Source organism: Lissotriton vulgaris, chromosome 7 (assembly GCF_964263255.1).
Source record: "Lissotriton vulgaris chromosome 7, aLisVul1.2, whole genome shotgun sequence".
Taxonomy (NCBI): domain Eukaryota; kingdom Metazoa; phylum Chordata; class Amphibia; order Caudata; family Salamandridae; genus Lissotriton; species Lissotriton vulgaris.
This window is the reverse complement of record NC_141695.1, coordinates 1,631,355,992-1,631,368,909: the sequence shown is the minus strand read 5'-3', so window position 1 is coordinate 1,631,368,909 and position 12,918 is coordinate 1,631,355,992. Positions and strand designations below refer to the sequence as shown.

At 46.5% G+C, this 12,918-nt stretch overlaps 1 protein-coding gene across 2 annotated transcripts in view; it reads left to right on the top strand.

Annotated features, from left to right (window-relative positions):
* ELMO2 (engulfment and cell motility 2) overlaps positions 1-12,918 on the top strand; it is a 290,477-nt gene that overhangs the window by 120,637 nt on the left and 156,922 nt on the right. For both annotated transcript variants that reach the window (XM_086932590.1, XM_086932589.1), the window contains exon 2: positions 8,378-8,511. In XM_086932590.1, coding sequence (XP_086788716.1) covers positions 8,434-8,511 — 78 coding nt within the window. In that variant the 5' untranslated portion in view covers positions 8,378-8,433. The remainder of the gene's footprint in view (positions 1-8,377; positions 8,512-12,918) is intronic.

The window sequence follows — 12,918 nt, the reverse complement described above, 5'->3', positions numbered from 1 at the left end:
TCAGGACGGGTCTTGCGACCTCTAAGCAGTCCATCTCTAGGTGGATTGTGTCCTGCATACAACTGGGTTACCAGAAAGCTAATAAGACCTTAGGAGGTAAGCCTAAGGCTCATTCCACCAGGGGCAAAGCTGCCACAACAGCCTTGCTCCGTAATGTGCCGATTGCAGAAATTTGCAAGGCCGCCACTTGGAATTCGGTTCATACTTTTGCTAAGCATTACTGTCTGGACACTGATGCCAGGGCGGATGCTCAGGTGGGACAGGCTTCGCTGCGGAATTTGTTCGCACAATAGTGGTGTTGGTTTCTTTTCTCCACCGTTGCTTTGGTGTGGGGATGGGCTTGCCATTCTATTCACTAGATTATGACTGTACACAGAGATCCCCTACTACAGAAGGAGTAGTTTCTTTTCTGTAACTCCAGTTCTGTAGTAGGGATATCTCTGTTATAGTCATAAGCGCCCGCCCCTCTCCCCGGTGGAGAACGATATTCATGTAAGGAATGCTACAGGTCTGGCGTGTTACGCCTTCAAAAAGAACTGAAAGTAAGAGGGACCTGCAGGGCATTCTGGGATACTGTGAAGTTCTGGAAAGTTCTCTTAAAGGCACAGTATCCTGTTCTGAGCCACATAATGGCAGCCTATGGGGCTTGTCTGTCCACGTCTTCCTCTCTATCATTCCAGAGGGGTTTTTGCTGAAGGCAAGGGAAATCTGGACAGGCTTTGCTGTTTTGTGGATTTGTGGTGGAATTTCTAGTTGAAGTACTGGACTGTGTAGCCTGTTTATAGGCTGCATTATATGTCTTTAAATTCTCTCTTAAGTGTCTGTGCAGTTCTGCATTTTTTCGACACTTTAAGAGATTATTTTTGATTGCTCCGGGGTCCACGCACATGGGCGGGACTATTCACTAGATTATCACTATAACAGAGATACCCCTACTACAGAACTGGAGTTACAGAAAAGAAACTACTCCTTTCTGCAGCATCTGGCTCCTCACAGGCGAAGATCCACTGCTATGCAGGAGAGACTCACCGGTAGCCTTCAGATCTGGCCTGAATGGTTTCACCTCTTCCAAATGGGGCAGCCTGCCCATGGCAGCGTGACCTCTCCGTTCCTCACCACCAAGATCTGCTTTTATGCAGGAGTGACTCTCCGGTAGCCTTCCGACCTGGCCCGAACGGGTTCACCTTTTCAAACCGGGGCAACCCTCCCATATCCGCACACCCTCTCCGTTCCTCACCTCGATCGCCGCATTTCCTGATCTCCGGTTGACGCGGCACAGAACTGCCTCTGGGGAGCTCGTCAGTGCCGATGAGAAGATCCCAGGAGAACAATGGTCGATTGCTCATCCAATACGTATCTCCTTCCGAAGTAATAATCGTCGTTGCATGTGTAGTGTATGACGTAAGGTAATCCTGTTTGTTGCATAGCCGTAGATGTGGGGAAACCCAGGATTTTTGCCTAAGGCGATCCTATTCCTCAGGAGGTCATCTTCGGTGCTTCTCCTCTGGCGGCCTCAAGTCCTTCTCTGGAGTATTGTGTTCAGTAGCCAACTGAAACACTGGTGAACAAATTAAGTCTTAAACCATATGAGTAGGATTTCTTTTCTTTTTCAGTTTTTAAATTTGCGCTTATTCAGATCAGACTTTATAGTGTCTGTGATCCGATCTAGGGTGATTTTGTTATACTGTCTATAACCGTACAGGCTTGTGTACTGATGCCAAGCTGTGCTTTGAACGGTGACCGAGTGCAAGATGGTTTAAAACTTTACTTCTAAATTCACACATGCTGTCATTGCTAAGTTATCTACTTAAATGCAAATTAGCCTCTCAGACAAATGCCTTTTTTGGCACATAAATAAAGAGTTTCATTGATTATATCTGCTTGCTCTTGCATGAGCAAATAAACTAGACTGTGGCCTCTGCCAATCATAAAGAGTTATAATCAGTCAGAGCTGCTCAAACTATTGTAGCCTGTGATCTTTGTAGATTTGTTACTTTCTCTGAGCCTTCTCTTCAGATCCTAAATTATTGTAATTAAATGTGACCATATCTCTGCATCAATTTCTCTAAACCGTTCATTGTTGCCCTGGTCTTATCTGAATATCGATTACTAGTCTACATTAAGCCTTTCTGCCTTTAGTACCTTCCTCTGATAAGTGATTGTGTATTTACGTTCTAGCTGCTCCTTAACTAGCATCTTCAGTAACCATCTGTGTCCTCATCTGCTCTCGCCCTGTTGCTGTCGAGGGCTTTGTCTCACTACCTCTCCCCGGGGCTTCTAACTGTATCGCGCATTTTCGCACAATATGTTCCAGTTCTTAGAAAAGTAAGAGACTTCATCACTCCCTGACTTTCTCGCCCAATCTTGTCTACAATATCATCTGTTGCCTCTTGCACTTTTCTTTAATTGCATTGCAGTGAATACTGTCGAGTTAATTTACGCAAACACATTTTTATCTTTAAAAAAAGGTATTTACATTTTTTTGGTTGTATCCTTTTGTCAGTCCTGAAGCACACCTTGGCAAAGAGGCTGCACAAATACACGTTAATATAGTATGCACCAGGGATAAATAGAGCTGTCTGTAAAACTCCTATGTGTGATTTGTAGCATTCTCCTCCAATAGATCTTTTTATTTGTAGCTGATTTGAATAGAGCTATATGTACAGCCCTGTTGATGAATAGATCAGTGTGTGGCTCAGTCTTTCAATATCAGTCTTTGTGAGGGTCCATTTGCATTTCTCTTCATGAACTGCATTGAATGTACCTCTTCAAGCTCAAATAGAGGTGCATTTGTGCTCTTTTTCGCATGTTCGAGATCTTGGAGGTTAACACTATGAGGAATTCAATCTCTTGGTTTTAGCAGATTTTGCAAAATATTCAGTGCAACACTGTCTGCAATCAAAGTAGGTTTATTTTACAGTTTTTTTTTAAATTTCACATCTACACCAACAAAACTAAACACGTGATTTAAAAATAAGGACAAAGAAGAAAAACATTAATAGCAGTAGATATCATTCCCTTCAGGAATTATTTAAGTGGTAATTCATTGAAAATGGGAAAAACTGTTTTCTTTGCCAATCTGACATTTACAATAATTTCCAACTTTGTAACACCATCAGATGTTTCCTTTAAGTTTTTAGGGTTCATTCAAATTGAATTGAATTTCGATGGTGCACCAATATTGTGCTGTGTAAAGAGAACAGTACAGATTATCTTCCTATGTGCTTTCTAGTATTCTGCCTGATTACATAACTTTCTTCTTGCATTTCATGAGATTTCACAAAAATGCTGTTCCTCGTAGTGCATCCATTCATACATGTTCACAGATCATACTCACTTTTTCAAATATTTCCTCTTTCCTCTTTTCCTCTTCCGAGTAATCTCTCAGCCAAGCAGAAAATGGTATTAAGACCAGGCGCCTGGTAACTTGTTGGATCGATTGTAAACTCTAGGCCACAATGAAATGCTCTTTGTAAGAGAAGCTGGTTTTTATATCGAAGCCCCATAAGAGCCCAACGTTTGCCTCAGTCGAGTCCAGTCCCAACAAATGGTCCCTGAAAGGCTCCTTGCAGCACTTGTGCACTGAGTGAACTCTAGACCAAGGGATTTAAAATCAAAGGATCTAGATGCTCATTTCTGAATCTGTCCATTGTTCTGTCCTATTGAGTTTGCCTGTATACAGAACTCTGCCATTTGGGCCTTCCAGCATTACTGAGAGAAACCCCAAAACAAGAGGGGCTGAGGAGTGATCTCTGAGAAAGTCTTCTTCACTTTTGTTTTGTCAACGTATACTTTGGCAGGATAAGCAGGACGGCAAATACGACACATGAAATAACTGTGGTCTCCTTTAGTCATGTGCTGGTGCAGTTGAGTTGAATAGCTTACCACGATTGCCCGGACATATCTACCTCTGTAAAGGGACTACTGAATGAAGGACTTGAGATGGATATAATTCTTAAAGTCAAAACCAGAGAGGACAGACAATCTGATCGGAGAGTGGTGAAATGAGAATACACCTTGCCCCTTGTATCATCAATTTGAAATACCCTGTGGGTTAACCAACACGTGCCCAATCCAAGCAAATGTCCCAATTGAAGGGATTTACACAATAAACTAATCCCGTTGGAAAGACTTAGTGGTTTGCGTACTTTCCCATATATGTACATTTTCTTGAATTATGGGATTATATAATCTGTTGCTCATGGTTTGCCCATTGGTTCCTACGACTTTGCCCCTGTGACTGCCTATTCATGCAGTTCAATAAAGGCAGAGCAAGTACATAAAGTAAATTTCAGTTGAGGAGTCCTGTTTACAGTCTGTACTTTCTACTCTCTTGTCCTTCCCATGGCCCCTCAGAGAGGCTTACATTGAGGCAAGGGGTCGAAGGACAGCTTTACTGCTTCTCCTGTTTTGGTTAAGAACTATGTCTGTGATTGATTTAGACGTTTTATCAAATGTATTTCCGCTCTCAGTTGCACCTCTGAATTGTTCCGAGCTGATAATAGGATTACTGTTGGGGTCCTAAATCCATGTTTTTTTTAAAGTTCTGATGTTAGATGCTAAACTCACATTGATGCTCTCTCTCGCTCTCCCTCTCCCTCTCCCTCCCCCTCTCCCCCTCTTCCCCTCTTCCCCTCTTCCCCTCTTCCCCTCTTCCCCTCTTCCTCTTCCTCTCTGTCTCTGTCTCTGTCTCTGTCTCTGTCTCTGTCTCTCTCTCTCTCTCTCTCTCTCTCTCTCTCTCTCTCTGTCTCTCTCTCTCTCTGTCCCTCTGTCTCTGTCTCTAACTCTCCCTACCCCTCTGTCTCTCGCTCTCCCTACCCCTCTGTCTCTCGCTCTCCCTACCCCTCTGTCTCTCGCTCTCCCTACCCCTCTGTCTCTCGCTCTCCCTACCCCTCTGTCTCTCGCTCTCCCTACCCCTCTGTCTCTCGCTCTCCCTACCCCTCTGTCTCTCGCTCTCCCTACCCCTCTGTCTCCTGCTCTCCCTACCCCTACCCCTCTGTCTCCTGCTCTCCCTACCCCTCTGTCTCTCGCTCTCCCTACCCCTCTGTCTCTCGCTCTCCCTACCCCTCTGTCTCTCGCTCTCCCTACCCCTCTGTCTCCTGCTCTCCCTACCCCTACCCCTCTGTCTCCTGCTCTCCCTACCCCTCTGTCTCCTGCTCTCCCTACCCCTCTGTCTCCTGCTCTCCCTACCCCTCTGTCTCCTGCTCTCCCTACCCCTCTGTCTCTCGCTCGCCCTACCCCTCTGTCTCTCGCTCGCCCTACCCCTCTGTCTCTCGCTCGCCCTACCCCTCTGTCTCTCGCTCGCCCTACCCCTCTGTCTCTGTCCCTCTCCCTCTCCCTCTGCCGCTCCCTCTCCCCCCTACCCCTCTGTCTCTCGCTCTCCCTATCTCTCCCTCTCCCGGTCGTAGACAGGGCTATTAGTGGCTTGTGATTTAACCTTGGTAGTACTTAGCATGGTTGCTACATAGTCCACTGCACCCCATGGTGCAGATGGCCACATCCTAGTTGATTTTGCTGGACCAATGGTCTGTGTATTTCTTTGAGGCACCAGACTGTCAGAAACCTCAATGTTGAGGCCTCCAAAGCTTCAACGGTCTAATTTCCTTCGCAAGACCTCTGCAACTCCCTCACCTCCTACTTCCACAACAAGATCGTGGACATACACAACAGCTTCAGCACTCAACTGACGATCACCACGACCGAACCACCGCCCCCCACCACCACCCTCCGCGCCTGGACTCCGATCAGCACCGAAGACACCGTCCGCACGATGAACTCCACCCACTCCAGATCTCCGACCGACCCCTGCCCTCACCACGTCTTCAACAAGGCCGACGCTGTCATCGCACCCCACCTGCGGGACATCATCAACACCTCCTTCGACACTGCTACCTTCCCGGAGAGCTGGAAGCACGCCGAACTCAGCGCTCTACTCAAGAAGCCATCGGCTGACCCCACCGACCTCAAAAACTACCGCACCATCTCGCTGCTCCCGTTTCCTGCAAAAGTCATCGAGAAGACCGTCAACAAGCAGCTGGCCGCCTTCCTCGAGATGAACAGATCCCTCGACCCCTCGCAGTCTGGCTTCCGGGCCAACCACAGCACCAAGACCTCCCTGATCGCAGTCACCGATGACATCCGAGCGCTGCTCGACAACGGAGAAACAGCGGCCCTCATCCTCCTCGACCTCTCGGCAGCCTTCGACACTGTCTGCCATCGTACCCTAGTACAACGCCTCAGCAACGTCGGAGTCCAGGAGAAGGCACTGGAGTGGATCATCTCCTTCCTCGCCGGAAGGACACAGAGAGTCCGCCTCCCTCCGTTCAGATCAGAAGCCACCGAAGTCATCTGCGGCGTCCCTCAAGGCTCCTCGCTCAGTCCAACCCTCTTCAACATCTACATGAGCCCCCTCGCAGACATCGCACGACAGCACAACCTCAACCTCATCTCCTACCCCGACGACACCCAGCTGATCCTCTCCCTTACCAACGACCCCGCCACCGCCAGAGCCAACCTTCACGAAGGGATGAAAGAGGTAGCCGAATGGATGAAGAACAGCCGCCTGAAACTGAACTCAGATAAGACGGGAGTCCTCATCCTGGGATCCTCACCCGCCGCTTGGGACGACTCCTGGTGGCCCCCCGCCCTAGGCAACGCACCCAAACCAACAGACCACGCACGCAACCTGGGCTTCATCCTGGACTCCTCCCTCTCCATGACCAGACAAGTCAACGCCGTCTCCTCGTTGTGCTTCAACATCCTGCGCATGCTTCGTAAGATCTTCCGGTGGATCCCCACCGAGAACAGGAAGACGGTCACCCAGGCCCTCGTCACCAGCCGTCTGGACTACGGCAACACCCTCTACGCCGGAACTACCGCCAAACTCCTGAAGAGACTCCAGCGGATCCAGAACGCCTCAGCACGATTCATCCTGGACATCCCCCGTCGCAGCCACATCTCCGGACACCTGAGAGATCTGCACTGGCTCCCGGTCAACAAGAGAATCACCTTCCGTCTCCTCATCCACGCACACAAAGCCCTACACAGCCAAGGCCCAGGATACCTCAACAGCCGCCTCAACTTCTACGCTCCCAAACGCCAGCTTCGATCGACCAGCCTCGCCCTCGCCGCCGTCCCCCGCATATGTAGAGCCACCACAGGGGGACGGTCCTTCTCCTACCGGGCCGCCAAGACATGGAACTCCCTCCCCAACCACCTCCGCCTGACCCAGGACCACCTCGCCTTCAGGAAGCAACTCAAGACCTGGTTGTTCGAGCAGTAGCAGACCCCCCCCCCCAGACCCTCTTGGTAAGTAGTGCGCTATATAAATGCGATGATTGATTGATTGATTGATTTCTCAAAGTCATCAATCAATCAATCGGTCATTTTACGTGCCGTCCATTGAAAATAACTCACTGTCTGAAAATTATGATTTTCAAGGTAAATAGAAAGTGAAAATGCAACCCTCTCCCTCCCCTTCATTTAAATCGGGTGTTCTTGCCAAGTGCAACAGTGCTCCAAGCCTTTTTTTAATGTAATGGCGCTTTTTGGAGAATATAGTATAATTTAAAAATAATTTGTCTCTCCATCACCTTCTAGCCTTCTGAATCCTTTAGGATTTCCCTTTTGGTACACAAGTCCAGGTAATTTATCGCTTTTGAGATTTCTGTTCCTACTCGTAAGATGTCTCCGTCAGGTAAGAGCTATCGAGACGGTTAAACAGATTATAATTTGAGGGATGCCAACTAGGCCTCCAGTTATTTTAGTAGTGGTAAATTAAGGGCCATTAATCTGGTCACAAAGGTATATAGTGCTTTTATTATTACTATGCACTCTTGATGCTCCTAACCCTTCTATGCACTTTGTTCAATTTCATTATGTTCCTCCATTTCTAAATGTGCAACCAGTTGTATAGCATTGAGCACCAGTGTTTGTCGTTCTTTTAGGAGTTCTCGATTTCAGCACACAATAGAACAAAAGTACATTTATATGAAGAAATTTGCTCTGATTCTCCTCTTATGGTCAAGTACAGAAAATGCGCAGTGTTGGACTTGCACGCTAGACCACATCTCATCCCACGACCTGCGATCATTCTAGTGATTACAGGCAGTCATGTATTTCAGCTTTCTGTAAAGATTAAGTAAGATTTGAGACCCAATTTAGTATTGGAGAAATTGATAACTTCTAAAAGGTCTCAAGTTTCATTTTGCACTAAACTACTGGTTTTCTCCAGCGTTTGTACTGTTTGTAATGTCCCCCAACAATGCTCCTGCAGCAACAGCAGGATATTGTAGTGTAGTGGTTTGGACCCAACTCTCTGCCTGATGCTTTGCTACCTTTCTTACTCTGCATAACGTCTCCTCTACATCTGTTGTAGGTGCAACTGAGACTGTGTAAGAAGAACGCTACTGCAGGAGGGCTCTGCCTCTGAAGATGCCGCCGCCCCTGGACATCGTGAAGGTTGCTGTTGAGTGGCCAGGAGCCAATGCCCAACTGATTGAAATTGATCAGGTGCGAAGTCACTTAAATTTAGGACCAATGTGGACATAGGGTCTTTTTAGCTCTCCCCTAGTATTGGATATAAGGTCTTTCAACTTACCTCTGGTGGTGGACATAGGGTCTTTCAGTTCCTCTCTGTTGTTGGAAATAGGGTCTTTAAGTTCCCTCTGGGCATGGGATCTTTTGGCTCCGTTCTGGTGCTGGATGGGGAGAGATTACTTGTCACTGTACCGATTTAGGCGGTAGGCTTCTACTTTAATGGCAGAAGTGCTTGTTACATATTTCTCAGGGCCATCCTCCTCTCTTAGAAGAGGCTGATGATGGAATCTGTGAAGAGATGAAACCAGGCTATATCCGCAGTAAGCGAATTGCGAACAAGTCAGTCTCTGAAATGCACGCCATACAGCTGCTGCTGGTGTTACTGACTGTCATCTCTGCCCTGCGCAGATGCACAGACTTGTTTGTTGAGGAAGAGTTGTGGTAGAGAAGATAAAATTGGCCACAGTGCTTAAGGGACATTCATTTAAGTCTTAAAATGTATTTCTCATGGCGCTATATCAGTCAGAAGCCATATACTTGGGTCTCCAAAGTAGGTATGTGTACTTCCAGTGATATTATCTTTAAACCATAGGTCGTGGGACTTCATTTTCAGTGATGTCATGATTATGCCAACCAAACCACTGCTCCCGAAATCCTTTTTCATTTTCCCCATGGAATGTTGGAAAGTATAGAAGAGTGTTAGCTGCATGTCTTTAAATGATTAACAAAGAATCTTCTTGTTCCTAGGAGCTTTGTGTTCCTAGCAGCTGTGTGTTCCTAGGAGCTGCGTGTTCCTAGGAGCTGCGTGTTCCTAGGAGCTGCGTGTTCCGAGGAGCTGCGTGTTCCTAGGAGCTGCGTGTTCCTAGAAGCTGCGTGTTCCTAGGAGCTGCGTGTTCCTAGGAGCTGCGTGTTCCTAGGAGCTGCGTGTTCCTAGGAGCTGCGTGTTCCTAGGAGCTGCGTGTTCCTAGGAGCTGCGTGTTCCTAGGAGCTGCGTGTTCCTAGGAGCTGCGTGTTCCTAGGAGCTGCGTGTTCCTAGGAGCTGCGTGTTCCTAGAAGCTGCGTGTTCCTAGGAGCTGCGTGTTCCGAGGAGCGGTGTTCTCCTAGGAGCTGTAGTGAAAGACCAGTGTCTGAGTTGTTGGCACTTAGGATTTTTTAAGGTGTACTGTTGGGCTGCCTTGCATTCCACATTTCAGTGGTCTCCTCGTGTCGCTCCACTTTGTATTTTATGGAGTAGGGAAGAGGGTACTGTCAGTGTTGGGTGGCCAGTACAAAGCAAATTTGGGGCAGTAAAATAAGGTTAATATAGATTACCAGCTAAGAATTGTATGGCTCTTATATCGAGGGTTGCAGGAGAGCATGGAGAAAGTAAGTCAAAGGCTATTTTAGGGACCTCTTTCTTACAGGAATGATAGCATATTGGAGACTAGGTTCTGTGTGTGTGTGTGTGTGTGTGTATCTGCTTCTGCGTATGCATGCTAGGGTTTACCTTAAGGAGTGTGGTGCAGCAGACCGTATGCATGGACTGACTGTGGACTGAGAGGCAACACTTGTAGGGTGCTGACAGGAGAGCACTTTTAGGGAAATGGCTGTTCTTGTGTGAAGGGACAATGGTGGCGGGCAACCTCATGTCACCTGATTAGCTTAAGCTCGGAAACCGTAACGACGCACAGTAAACTAAATGTTGTGTTAGACCTATCACTTTTAAAATGAAAAGTTTGTTTCTTAAATAAGGAAAATGTATGGCAGTTAAATGATGGCTAAGAAACAAACCATAGGGTTTTTAGACATTTCTGGAACAAGATACAACACCAAACAACGTTTAGGGGTTAATTGGTAAGATGTCATGTTTTGTAATTAGATTAGATATAAAGTATAGTGGGGTGACCCAGTGCCCCTCAGATCCTGGGGGTATGAGAATGTGGAAAATATTTGTTCTGTCGCGTACCGAATTGATTCTAGGTTAACTGAATAACAATACTCAAACCTTTCAGTAATAATCAATGAAAAGCGAAGGGAAGAAAAGGCAAATACATGAACCACTTGTGCCGTTGGAACAAATTATATGTTCATGAACCTTGACAGCCTGTTAATGTCATTTCAACACCATAAAATGTAAAGAACCTATGGATTTATCCTTAAATACTGACGTTGATTGATTTTAATTTTGGTGTGCTTTTGCTTTTAGGTCTCGCGACCTATCAATGTGCGCCAGCGCATTGAGCGTAGCGAGAATTCATGTCCTCAAAACGCTCGTGAAACCAAGGGTTTAGTTCGTGCGGTTTTGTTTAAGTTCACGTGAATCACGTGACCAAACAAGCACGCGCATTCATGGCCAGCACAGCACATCAAAGGGCTTCTCCTCCCCTAATTATTCATGGCCGGCCGCAGGCCGGCCGTACTTTCAGTTCACACAGCACATCAAAGGGTTTCTCCTCCCCTAATTATTCATGGCCGGCCGCAGGCCGGCCGTACATTCTGCTCTCCCTTCTAACCTCTCCTTGGTGTTTCAGTGTTTTTAATCCCCACTTCACGCAGGCTAATACAAACGTGCACACGAGGTGCAGGCCTGGGGATGAGCCGACCCAGCTGGCTGACTGCTTAGAGTAAAATTAGCTCCATAGAGCTTTCCTGCAGACGTTACTAATGGGCCTTGAATCCGCACGACCCACACTCCTGCCTCGAAGCTCGTTCTGTGCCCTCCAAACGGTCCCATGCCGGGCATGCCACTTGACTCTGGGTTTTAAATGTATAAAAATGAACTGCAAGCCCCGTAATGCAATGTATTTAGTTGAAAAGTCAACTGTCTGTAGGTGACACTCGTCATCTATGAGTCTCTTGGGTCACTGGAATGAAATACTTAAGAGAGTTCCCCAGTCTTTTCACAATTGAGTATTGGGTTCTTCCAACATTTTGGAGAAAAACTTCAATGTTTGCAGACTCCGAAACTCTGCTGCCAGATTCCAAGTGCCTTGTGTGTTCTGGTGGTACCTGGTGTGGGTGTTCAACGTTCGCAGGCGGTGTCGGATTTCTAGAATGTGCTGCAGGAATATTTATTGCGAGATGGCACTGCGCGAGCTCTGAGGCAATGCAAAGTCCCCGGTAGCCTGTGGAAACTTCCTATACGTTCAGACAGGTTACTCAGACGTCTGAGGTTAAATAGTGTCATGAAGAATTTGTGCATTTGAGGAATTGGAGGAATGCTTTTTTTTTGTAGGTGTGTTTTAATATATAGCTATAAAATGATATCCCCAAATGCAGTGTCTGACTGAGTTGGAATACGATCTACGCGTTCGATTGAATGTGCATGTGTTTTTGGTCTTGGGTTAAAATGAGCATTATTTTGGGCTGTTGTGGCCAAGGTTTTATGATTGTTTTTGTGTGAACTATTCTTCACTTTAGTCTAGCTGCTTACTGAATGGGCTCCATGTATGTGTTAGCTGCTCAATGATAGCTGTGGTCACGGGAGGTCAGGCTCGTACTCCAAAGCCTCCTTTAGAGCACTTTCAGACACCTCTTTTCGCCAACACATTCCTTTTGTTTTTCAGATAGCGGGGCTGGGCGACCTCCTGTGGTTTGACCGATGATTTCCCCCTGCAGACACAAACATTTAACCACCTCGATCATCATTCTTCCGGCCTTGCATTTTATAATGGCCTAATCTATTGAACCTGGTTTTGTCTGTTTTAGTGTTCCCTGCACTGTCCCGTTTTCCAAACTGCATTCGAAATGGCTGAGTTCCCTCATCCATTGAATTGCTGCAATGCAAAATCTTTTTAACTATGTTCTGTGGTGTAAAGATTCATGAGAGCAGGGGTGTACTTTAGTCGCACTTGCCGACAACTGCTTTAGGTGTCACATTTGTGAAAGTTAAAACTATTAACATTGTAAATGACAAAGCTATTAATTTCGGTATTTTCAAAACCAACACATAAATAAATATTTGTCATTTACAATACCAATAGCTCAAACTTTCCTAATGCGAGACCAATTGGCAACGCCAGTGCTTGTTGAAATTAGATTAGGGCCTATATACATGCCGGCCCTAAGGAGAGGGGACCATGAGTTTGTGGCTATTGTCTGAAAACATTTGAGTCTCGGTTCATATACAAATGCTGTGTTTCCCAATGACCAAACTTGGTAGACAGAATGCAACATTTGTAAGTAGTCTGCTACAATATGTAGTATTTTTCCTGCCTTGTCATGGACCTTGATATACGGAGGGGAGAATTCATTAGGTAATAGCCCAGATGGACAGGAATCTTGGCAAAGTGATTACAACCCACAGCTAAACTGGGGTTACCAACCACTAAGACACCAATTTAAAGGTGCAAAACAACTATTCTTTTAGAGTTTAAATTTCCACTTACCATGGCCATTGGT